This window comes from Zeus faber (assembly GCF_960531495.2).
Source record: "Zeus faber genome assembly, chromosome: 10".
Lineage (NCBI taxonomy): Eukaryota > Metazoa > Chordata > Actinopteri > Zeiformes > Zeidae > Zeus > Zeus faber.
The window spans coordinates 15,147,308-15,160,013 of record NC_137199.1 but is presented as its reverse complement, the minus strand read 5'-3'; the positions used below and the strand labels follow the sequence as shown (position 1 = coordinate 15,160,013).

At 45.7% G+C, this 12,706-nt stretch overlaps 1 protein-coding gene across 1 annotated transcript in view; it reads right to left on the bottom strand.

Moving 5' to 3' along the window:
• Positions 1-12,706, bottom strand: part of dock2 (dedicator of cytokinesis 2) — a gene marked incomplete at its 3' end in the record, with an annotated part of 124,793 nt that overhangs the window by 90,505 nt on the left and 21,582 nt on the right. The window contains 2 exon segments of the mRNA XM_080008022.1: positions 1,657-1,765; positions 8,757-8,891. Coding sequence (XP_079864148.1) covers positions 1,657-1,765; positions 8,757-8,891 — 244 coding nt within the window.

The following is a 12,706-nucleotide window of genomic DNA, read 5'->3' as shown; positions in this document are numbered from 1 at the left end:
TTGGCTGATTTTGAGTTTGCTATTGGCAGCACAATATTTCAAATATTCATAGTTTATTGATCTGCTTGTGTCATGGATACACAGGACTTCCTCACACATCGTTTTTATTTCCCTTTAACTCTAGCCGGCACAAAAGAACATTCAATGTGATACGGTGCGGTGCAGCAAATAATGAGACATACGGAACATCCGTTTAATGTTTTGATGTCATAACCCTCCCATTCTGATCTTTCTATTTGTGTTATTTATATGAATGTACTTGACTCCATCTCTATAGGAAATGTTGGAGCCAACGCCGCCAACAAAGCCACCGTAGCTGATATCTCTATTGTCTAATAATGTTTCCTTCTCACATGGGGACACAGGATTCCTCACTAATCTAGTTTTTTCCTTGACTCACAGGCATTCCGCACTGAACTGTTGTTGTGGCAAACCAAAGATTGAAGTGGCAGAGTCACTTGGTACTGTTTGATCCGCAGGGGGAGCCGTATCTCCCCCGCTAGTTTTTCATTGTTTTGCTTGTTTGACTCTCTCACTCCCTGGGCTCAGTCTGTCCCTGTCTCGCAGTCTCAGCCAGCGAGACAGGACGCCGACCAGCGAGACACCGGTTGGCTCCACCACCATCCCCCTACACCCACTGACACACTGCTGAGTAGAAATAAAACACCGCTAAATAACAGAAAAACAATACCAAATTTAAGCTGCAAGCAGTGATGACTGGGTCCTCGGCGTGCAATTCTTGATGGGACACAAGTTTAAAGTTGATCCGATAAATCGCCTACGAGAACTTTGCCAAAGTACGGAGCATGAAAATGACCAAAAAGATACAAAAAGTCACATTAACAGTGCTTTTTTTCGAAGATGAATTTCAGGGCTTTGCCACGCCCACACCATGTGACAAAAACTCAATCTATCAACAACTTTTAATCGTGAAGGTGTCTTGTAGATACTCTCCAAGTTTGAAATCGATCTGATAAATCGCCAAGGTGGAGTTTGCAAAAGTACAAAGCATAAAAATGACCAAAAACTGACAAAAATGACACCTTTATATAAATATGGCCGACTTCCATTTGGCCTTATGTCATGGTGACAATATAATATTTTTTAAGTTTAGTGATGGTAGATACAGTATGTGTACTGATGTTTTTGTGTGAATAATATTTTATGTTTTGTTTTTTTTATTCTAGGGTGCTCTAGCAAGCCATTTTGCCACACCCATGCACAGGACCCATAGAATCTCAAATGCCTCACCTGGACTGACAAGTGTGCAAAGTTTTGTGAGTTTTTGATTATTTTAAGGCCCCCAAAAAGCTGATTCAAAATGGCTGTAGAAGAAAAGAATATTTTACATTCCGTTAGATAATAAATAAGTCAGAAAGTTAGTAACACTCACTCCCTCGAACGCTCACACTCTCCACTCGCTCACGCCCCCATCCACTCAGAGAGATGGAAAGAGAGAGAGAGAGAGAGAGAGAGAGAGAGAGAGAGAGAGGGAGAGAGAGAGAGAGAGAGAGAGAGAAATAAAGAAAGACAGATGGGAAGGGCACATACATTTCATTGTATGAAATAAAATTAAAACTGAGTGTTTGGACCATTATCTTTTTGAGATCTGTGTCAAAGGGTTTTATTTGAGAGAGAGAGAAACGGAGGTTTTACCCTCAGCAGCAGGGTGGTGGTGTAGTCTGTCCGCATCAGGTTGTTGATGGACTCAAACAGCCTCCTCAGGGAGTCCTCGAACCCGGCCTGCTCTTTCCCCTCGTACAGCCTGGGGCGATAGGGAGAAGGAGTGAAGAGAGAAAGAGAGAGAGTGAGAGAGAGAAAACAGAGTACACTACAAGGTATTACTGACCTTATACACCAGAACCTATAGGGACAAGTTACATACACTCACCAGTGGACACTTCACACTTCACACACACACACACACACACACACACACACAGACACACACACACACACACACACACACACACACACACACACACACACACACACACACACACACACACACACAGACACACAGTCTCATCACTGGCGCACACACACCACTAGCGCCTGCTTTGAAACAACCCTTACACCCTCCTCCTCACTCATACCTCTCCTTTTCCCTCTCATTTACTTCCATAACTGTGACAGGAAGGCGCCACGTGTCAAATTGCTGTTGCAGTTTTCCTGGACTTAATCAACTCGATACTTCGATACATGTTGCTTGGTTCTTTGTTTATTTGTGTCATCCGTGCTGATTCTCCCCCTCATGGAGTGGTGATTAGTTGTTTATAGACCAAAACATAGGAAGATAGTCTCCAAAGAGTGGGGTTGGTGGCAGCTCTGTATAACTGTATAACTATGCTAATTTGTCTCTGACTTTGTTCTGTACAACAATGAACTGTGCTCTTGTCACCCCACAGGTCGACCAATGGACAGAGTAATTGCAGCAGTTCTTGATGATTAAAGAATGAATAAAGAGTTGCATTGTCGGTTGAGAAGTTTAACTGCACTTTGTCGAAGAAATTCTTCTGCAATGATCAGTGAGGTTAATCTGCCCGCTAGAAGAAAACAAAAAACGGAGAATATTCAAGATTATTTATTCTGCAGAATAAAGAGAAAGGTTCAGTACTGCTGCAAAGCAGTGTTCTGACCAGTCTCATCTTATTTCTGATCAAGAGGGCTTTATACAACAACAGAGGGTATGGCTTGGGTCAGAAGTCATTTACAAGTCTGTGTCCCTCAACTGTCTCCCTAGATGCCAACCTCAAACAGTAAATTCACAGGAACTTGTAAATGACCTGGCAGACGCGGATTACAATCCCTTACAATGCACCTCCAGGCTCCCCTGGGGTTATTGTTCATCTCCTTACAAGGTAAACAGGGCCAAATGATATGATATGGTTCTTCCATGTTAGAATTGACATTGAAGAGGGAAAGAACATTTCTCTTTACACAAAGTTGGGGGGTTCCTGGGGAAACAGAGACAAATGTTTTAAAACCCCCCTCTGGAGGTAGAGGCCTTTGTCCTCATTCAAAATAGTTGACCGTATGCATTTTTCTCTCACAACTTGCAGACTAACTCTGTCCTAGATGCAATGACATAAAAATACTCTGTTGTCTGCCCAGCATGCTGACAGCACAGGTTGAAAAAATAAAATAAAATAAAAGAGTACACTAGGAGACCTGGGCAGCAGCGAAACGAGTCAACAGAGAATTGCCAGGTCGATATTGGTATGGAGAGAAGAGGGAGGAGATGAATGAAGGTCGTGTGTGTGTGTGTGGGGGGGGGTCGACACAGAGAAGGATGGAATTAAGAGAGTGAGAGACACAGTTGGAGAGAGACCAAGAAAACACGGGAATGCAGAGGACAGAGGACAGACACGAGTCTGGAAGATGGAGATGGAAGGGAGTTGGAGGACAGGAAACAGGATGTTATACGTATAATATTTGAGGCATGGAAGAGGAGAGAGAGACAGAGACGAAGAGTCAAAAGATGACAAAAGGTCGGTAGTGTGGTGTACATTTTAGGACACTGTCAGACCTCAGCATCAGATCTCAGACATCAGACAACACAGCATCGTTCCTCGGACGAAACAAAGTCAGAGACAAATTACCATATATATATATATACAGTTATACAGAGCCACCGGTGCTGTGATGAGTCCACCTGTGTGTGTGTGTGTGTGTGTGTGTGTGTGTGTGTGTGTGTGTGTGTGTATGTGCTTGTGTGCGTGTGCGTGTGCGTGTGTGTGTGTGTGTGTGTGTGTGTGTATGTGCTTGTGTGTGTGTGTGTGTGTCCACTGGTGAGTGTACTCCCATTTGGTTCTGGTGTATAAGGCTGGAATTATATCGTAGCGCCTCCAAGCCTTGAAACTCCACGACCGCAGGAAAGCAACGAGCACCATGCCCTGTAGCCAAGAAGACCCCTCAGCCCCCAGGGAAGCCAGGAGCCCGCGGAGCAACACCCAGGCATGGCTCTGAGGAGCATAAACTAGTTCCAGAGAGCTCTAAATTCCTGAAGCGCACCCATATAACCCACCCCCATGTGCAGGCATAAGACGCAGAGCCCGGGCTGCGGACGCCAGATAGACGACCGGCTGGAGCCAGGTCCAGTACCGACAAATCGACACCCCACCACAACCACCCACCCCTGCAGGCGAGCCAGCGGGGCCCCCACAGCCACCAACACCCCGTGCACAGGCGGGGCCCGTGATACTGTAACCGGTCAGATGCCAAACCCGGCCACAAGCCCTGAGCGCCCACCCACGAAGACGAGTGCACTTGGCCCTGCATTCCATATTATGAATAAAGTAAATTTGTCTCAAAATGGGACAAAAATAAACAACAAACTCAAACACAAGAGCTGCATATTTGTTGTTTGGCATATAAACCATATCTTTAGGCATGTACTGTATTAAAAGCAAGCCGGTGATGTACTTCTACTTGGGGGGGGGGGGACTACTCTAGGGATTAGTAGCAGTAAACTGCCATTAAAGAAAAGTTGAGCTGTGTATATGAACCAAATGTGTGTCGAGGCACTTCATTTGACTTTTGAGAATGTTCCCCTTCCGTAGGAACAGCTCTGTGGGTCGATAGAATATCAGTGGTCCTTGTTTTGCACAATGGTGACAGTAGAAAATTGAGCACTATGGCACTGAGCAGTCAGTGTTATACCTCACACACGGCTTATTTGGAGAATAAAAGTAAGGTAAACAAGTCCTGGTTGTCCGAGCCTGTCTCCTAGAAATTATTCAAGGCGGTGCATCAAATAATAGACAGAGCTAAATGCAACATGCTGACAGGGTAGAAGCACACAAGGATAAATCCCTGACTGGAGCAAATCCCCCTTTGAGCAAACTAAATAAGCAAATAAATAAATGGAAACACAGAAACCTTTGGGACATCTCTGCGAAACGACACACACACACACACACACACACATGCGCGCACGCACACGCGCACGCACACACACACACACCTCCATGATCAGTTTGCATATATCCCTCTCTACCAACTATCTTTCATCTCATCCCCTCTCTCAACCTCTTCTCCTCCCCCCTTGTCCGTGCTCTCTCAGAGATGCGGCGGAGCCTGTGCAGCTGTTAATTACAATGGAAGTTATGAGAGCTGTGGGGAAGGATTAGTGTGTGACACACAGGGTATTTAGCATGTGGGAGGAGGGATTAGGCCGTGACACACAGAAGTATTATTGCCGTGGCTCTTTGCAGAGGACAGTTATGATTATAGCCGCATTGTCCTGCTTAATCCAACAGCCCTGTGTGTGTGTGTGTGTGTGTGTGTGTGTGTGTGTGTGTGTGTGTGTGTGTGTGTGTGTGTGTGTGTGTGTGTGTGTGTGTGTGTGTGTGTCCAGGCTCGGGAGTGTGTGTATGTACGTCTGTGTGTAGGTCTGTGTGTGTTTGAATGTGTGCGTGTAGCCCCTGACCGGGTGTTATCACACCACTTCTGACCCTGATGGTCTGGTTATAAATGTCAGATGCGCTCAGGACGGTATAGAACGCATCCCAAGGCTTTAATCCAGCTCAGCAGAGGTATGTGTGGGCTTAGAGATGACCATGGGCCGATCATATCAATAATCTCTAAATGCATCCAGAGATACACGTAACCTACACACACGCGCACACACACACGCACACACACGCGCGCGCGCACACACGAACTCACAGACACACACACAGAAAGATACACAAACGCACGAACATCCATAAAACAGGCCCCGCCACAGATTAACTAACACATGCAAAGTATACAAATGGCAGATGGAGAGGAGATGAAAGGGGAGGAGTGAGAGAGAAACGGAAGGGTGGTGGAAGAAAGACAGAAAGAAAGAAAGAAAGAAAGAAAGAAAGAAAGAAAGAAAAAGAAAGAAAGAAAGAAAGAAAGATGCATGTTAAGATGTATGCATGAGGCATGTCCCTTGCACCCTCCTTTCTTTCCTGGAGGTGGAATGAAAGAAAAGTGGAAGAGAGAGAGAGAGAGAGAGAGAGAGAGAGAGAGAGAAAGAAGGAGAGAACAGCGGCACAGAAAGAAACAATGGGGTGTCAGGTTAAGTTATCTAGCGCTTTATCACAGTTACAGGCTTAAAGGTTTTTGGGGTAATTTGACGCCTCTCGCCCGGCACAGAGGCCTCAGACAGGCACGGGGGGGAAAAAAATAATATTAATTTAAAAAAATCCTTAAAGTTAAGAGAAGAAACGTTGAGAAGGGGCTCAAAAGAGAAATTCCCCTTGGAACACGGCTAGGTGTGCAAAAGGAGGCGCCGTCGGGGGCGCTGGGTTCCACTTCTAGAGTAAGCAGGAAAGACGGGGGATCTATTAGCACAGGGATCGGTCGTTAAAACAACGGCGCTGTCAAAGGACATCGCAGCCGCGGACCACAGAGAAGGGCAGGGGAAAGAGGGAGAAGGAGCAGAGAGAGAGAGAGAGAGAGAGAGAGAGAGAGAGAGAGAGCAAGAGCAAGAGAGAAAGACATGGACGGCAAAAGGAGAGGAGGGGGTTAGAACTGTAAAGGCTCACGGCGAAACGGAGAGGAGAGGGAGATGACAACGGCTCTCAATAATAACAACAGAGAAGGTGCGAAAAGTGACACGATAAATAAAGGAATGCTGTGTGCGGAGGTGACGTGGAGGTATGCAGGGGACGCAGGGAATAAATGGAGGATTCAGCGACAGAAGGAGGTAATGAACACCATAAATGGTAACGGAGAAAGAGGAAAACACCAGAAAAACAAAAGCCAAAGTGACATATTTCAAGAGCAGAAGTCGCTTGCCCTCTAATAGACGCCCGAGCAAAGCCGCGCTGACAAGACAATAAATCTTTGTGCGTCTCCTTTTAACTATTAATGGCCGCCAGTCCCCAATGGCAGCGCAATACGGATGCACCTCCAGCGCCAAGCAACCTACCAGAATATCTCAGGGGCAAGATATACATCTCTGAGAGAGAGAGAGAGAGCACAGTATGCTGTGCTGTATATCTCACAAACACTCCCTCACTTTATTCACGTGCCACTTTAATGCACATATCTGTATATACATAAATAGTCTATCCCATATACATAAGCCTATTCCCTTTATCAATTTTGTACCCCCACCCTGCATTACCCTTGAGTTCTTATTTTATTTTATTTTATTTTATTCTATATATTTTTATTTTATTCTATAGTATTCTACTTATGCATTACGTTTTAGGAATCAGTTAGTTAGTCAAGTAGAAATTCTTAGGTGGGTACTGTGCTCAGTCTAATACATATTGTGTGTAATCACCGGGTGCGTTGCATTGACATTTCACTGCATATATGTATGAAAGTCTGTATATGTATGTGACAAATAAACCTCTTGAATCTTGAAGAGAGAGAGAGAGAGAGAGAGAGAGAGAGAGAGAGAGCGAGAGAGAGAGATTACAGCTCACCAATGTGTTGTTTTACATACTGTTTATGTGGCGTTGGTATATTATATATTATATATTGTAAGCTCTAAATAAAATGAAATTGACAGAGATAAAGAAAGAAAGAACAACGAAGAGAGAAGATCAACTTTTTTCCCAAGCAGGTTGGAAAGAGAGAGAGAGAGAGAGAGCAGTGGAGAGCCTGACTTACGGGGGGCGTAATGGTGGCACAGTCCATTAAGGAGCAGTGCAGGCTGACTCATGCACACACACAGAGCCAAGCTGAATGTATGCACGTGTGAACCCGATCATTGACACACGCACGCACTCACGCACGCACGCACGCACGCACGCACTCACGCACGCACGCACGCACGCAAGCACGAACGCACACACACACACAGACAATCAGACACACATGAATAAATAAACACGTAACATCAATAAACAAGTGCACACAAATTCCAGAACAAACAGCGACCGCAGTGCCCTTTAGGAGGGTAAACACACACACACACACACACACACACATACACACAAACACACACACACACACAAACACACTACTATGTATACTCTGATACTGTAGATACTGCGCCATGCATATAGACACTCGATGGCACTCTAAGTCCTGTCTCACTTACATGCTCAATGCACACACACACATGTACACACACACACACACACACACACACACACACACACACACACACACACACACACACACACACACACACACACACCCCATTAAAGAGCCGTAACACAACAGTGCTCTCTGTGTGTGATCCGTCGGCATCACATTATGCACAACGGCAGTTGTAAATGATGTTTAGTAATCGGGTGCCACGGCGCTGCAGAGAGCGTGGCCGTGTCGTCGCTCTTCTTCTCTTCTCCCACAACTCCACGGGCGTCTGGCCACGGGACAGCTGATCGGCTGATCGACTGCTCAACAGCCATTAGCTCCCGCTTGACGCATCACTTCATCATCAATGCTTATTAGCAACATTACTGCTGCTATCAGCAGACGCTTTCTGCTGTCAGAGATAATTATTCCAACCCACTCACCGACCTTGTGCATGTGTGTGTGCGTGTGTGTGTGTGTGTGTGTGTGTGTGTGTGTGTGTGCGCGTGTGTGTGTGTGTGTGTGCATTTGTTCCCACATGAGTTTATTTGTTGATGTGTTGGCAGAAAAAATAAATAAACGGTGTGTGTGCATGTCACATCAGTGAAGGTTTACTGATTCTGTGGGTGTGTGTGCTACTGGATTAAATCAAACGTGTTAAAATGAGAAATAAATGCAAGACGACCAAAGTCACAACAGAAGTTACATAAAGTCGCGCGCGCACACACACACACACACACACTTACTGGGAGTAGAGCATGCGGGAGCGGACAATGAACTTGAAGATGTATTCGAGGGCTTTGAGGGTGCGAAGGATGGGCTCGCACTGTTCCCCTCGACTGGACACATCCAGGTACCTTTTCAACACCAACATCAGCTTCCTGGGAGGGAGGGAGGGAGGGAGGGAGGGAGGGCAGAAAGAGAGAGCGAGAGACAGAGAAAGAGAGAGAGAGAGAGAGAGAGAGCGGGGAGAAAGGCTCAAAATCAATGAATACATCAATACATCAAAGTGTCAGGTCCCGGCTCTGTCTATCACAAATCCATTTATCACTTCCGCTAAGCAGAGAGGAAGAGCATGGGAGTGGGAATGATAAACAGAGTGAGGGAGGACGAGAGCGAGGGGGGGATGGGGGGGGGGGGCGGTTAGAACAGCAGGAGGGGAAAAAAAAAAGAAAAGAAAAAGATCAAATAATATTTCACATCCCAGCAGATGTACCTTTCATTCACAGCTCACACACACATTTCTATTCACCCACGGATGCCATGAAAGCGCGCGCGCATGCACACGCGCACGCACACACGCACACGCACGCACAAGTTTTGTTGACGCGACAGGGTCAGTGTTCTGATCTAGTCATAATTTATTAAGACCCCCCCCCCCCATGCCTTTGTCCTTGATCTCCCGTCTCTCTCTCCCTCTGTTATCTAAAAGGATGTATTACTACACGTACTTAGATCTCATAAAACAGTTGGCTGGTGGCAAGGGGGATGGGTAAGCTTTCTGGTTTTGTGGTCACTCCATTTCCACGAAAATAGGGTCTCGCTCCCTAAATGGCTTAAAAATGCTCAAATCCTCTTAAACAATGAAAGTCTTCCCAGAAAAAAAAATAAAGACAAAAATGAATGAACTCTAATCGCCCCCCCGGCCCTATTAGAGATGTTATCGCCGCTTGGTCTCCCCGCGCTTTTATTTTGACGGGGCGCTGGAGTGCAGGAGTTCAGTTTGAGAGAAAAAAAAGAGCAAAAGGATTTTAAAATGAAGCGGTGGGGGGTTAGAGAGTTTTACATAACAGCCTCCGGGCTGACAGGCGTTAAGCCCAGCTGACCCTCTTAAGTTACTCCAACACATGCACCCGACTTACATACACACACAAACAAACACACACGCACACACACACACACACGCACACACTTGCACACACATGCACACACGCACACACACACAGACAAATGCACACACAAGCGCATGTACACACAAACACACACATAAATACACATGCGTGCACACACAAACACACATACACAAACACGCAATGGAGGGAGATGGGTAAAGAGGTCAGAGGATGGAGGCATGAACATCGAAAAAATGGAGGAAGAGGGAGGAGGAGAAGAATGAGGATGTAAGTGAGAGGTTGAGGTGCTTTGTACGGAAGCCAGGGAGCTGTGGTGTCGTGGTGTCCCGGTGTCGTGGTGTCGTGGTGTCGTGGTGTTGTGGTGTTGGCTATTTGTCGCCCCACGGTCACGAGCCCTTGTCTTGTTTTGTTTGGGTGAATGTGTTCATGTGTTTATTCGTGTGACTGTCAGCGAAGGGGCTCATGGCGGATGCAGTTTATTTCGTAATTATTCCAAATAAAATGTCCCGATCCTGATGGCTGTTGTTCTTGTGCTAATTGCTGCTTGCGCATGTAAAAAGAAAAGAACTTCCTTAAATCTTGTTCTCTTTTTTGTGTGTCGTGGCAGATGAAGGGGCGCGGCTAAGCCACAGGCTGCAGGTTTCGTCGTGCGCAGCAGCACTTGTGCCGATCGGCCCAACCCGGCTGGGAGGGGTTTTATATGCGTTGTCTGTTTTGCAGTGAGGGTGGCGCGGGAGACGTGACCCTGCAGACGAGATTGCGACCCGAACCGACCCCGAAACGGATCAATCCCACGTTGTGCTATGTTCCCGTTTATGGCCGGCGAGCCTTTTTGTTCGTTCTTCTCATAAAATCCCTCCCCGCCAGAAAGTCTCTGTCTCCCTCCGTGAACCCGTCTGTGTGGGTCTGACTCTCCTGCAGTGTAACTTCAGCGTAAACTAGGCCTGGGTTCCCAAAATGAAAAAAGGATGTTCCGATACTATTAAATTATATTGTTTCAATTCCAAAATGGATTTGAGAACCATTATCTGTTTAAATTAACTACCACCATTTCTTTACTAGACTGAATTTGTCCTGTGAAATAATTTTGTACTCTCATTTGATAACTCTCATTATCTATAAAATGTCAATATATCTATGTAGAATCGTGTCGAGAGCCATCTCAATATCGGATTGAATCGATAGAGCAGGGGTGCCCACACTTTTTCTGCTTGTGAGCTACTTTTAAAGTGACCAGTTCAAAATGATCTACCTGCATTAAAAAATGCTAAATATATTTATTTATATATACATACTGAGTATACTACCAGGAGCATTACATTTCACTGCATATATGTATGAAAGTATGTATATGTATGTGACAAATAAAAAAATCTTGAATCTTGAATCTTGAGGAGCAGCTAAAAGAAGAAGAAGAAGAAGAAGAAGAAGAAGAAGAAGAAGAAGAAGAAGAAGAAGAAGAAGAAGAAGAAGATACTGAGTATACTTTATACAATATATGTTGGCGTACCTTGCATCACTGCATGAACCTTTACGGCACAATACAATAAAATGCATTTATGGTCACTACCTTACTCTGATGGCTTGCACTGAATGGAGTCGGCCAGGGTTGCACAGTCCGGACAGTAGCTGCTGGTAGCCAGCCTCAAGCAGGCTTCCAAATGATCATCAGTCATGGTGGAACGGTATTTGGACTTATTATTCTTCACGTGGGAAAAGGCTGACTCGCATAATTAAGTAGAGCCGAATAATGCAGTCAAGGAGGGAACACATTTCCTCATGTTTGGGTACTTTTCCTCTGTGAGTAAGTTCCAAAACGGTCCATGAGCCCCGGACTTGAGCTGAATGTCAGCCTGTAGTGTCAACATCCCACCCTCCACTGCAGACAGTTCAGGTGAAACAGCGTTGCAATTTTTAATGCGAGTGAATCAACCTCAATATCTTCCCCAAATGGGCAGCACATAAATGTAGCCATTGGCTCAAGTAGAGCAAAGTCTTGAAACCGTTTGTCAAAGTCTGACAGACAGTTTTCAATCTGCTCTGTGTAGCGCGCACCGTCAAGTTACGCACACGCCTTCCCTTGGGTCTCCAGCTCTGATGCGAGGTTTTGAAAGTTCCCCAAATCGCGGCGCCGGAGCTTTGAGGACAGAACTTGCATTTTTCGTATGAAAGCATGACCTGAACGGATCATGCTGACCACGGTTTTGTCTTTTCCTTGCAGCTCTAAATGAAGCTCATTCAACATGTTGTTCAGATCAGTTAAAAATGCCAAGTCTTGCAGCCACTGATCGTCATTAAGTTGCTTGTATTCTGCATTCTTACTGACCAGGAGAAACTCCTTTATCTCCGGACAGAGCTCTCGAAATCTCTGCAGGAATTTCCCCCAACTAAGCCCTCTCGTAGTTGCAGTCAGCCTCCTCCAGGTGCGCACGGAACAGCCGTCTTTGAAGAGATCTCGCTCGACTAGAACAGGCGATTTTCGTTGCCACATCCATTATCTCTTTCATGTTCAGCATTTCTGCACATAATGCTTGTTGGTGTATAATGCAGTGGTAGCTAAGATAATCGGGGAAAGCATTGTCCTCCCTGAAATTGGTAATAAATCCATTCAAGCGGCTGGGTTTTCTCAATAAAGTTTTTGAAAGACTGAAAAAACGTCCCCTCGCCGCATGTGTTCTTTCATGGGCAACAGCTCCTCTTTTGCAGTCATATCTGTAAACACCATCCAAATAAAAATGCACGATTGTGCTGTATCGCCGAGATATGTCCGTAGACTCGTCTAATTGCAATGAGAAGCACTCACAGTCCACGGTGTCCTTCCAAAGCTGCTGTGTCAGATCATC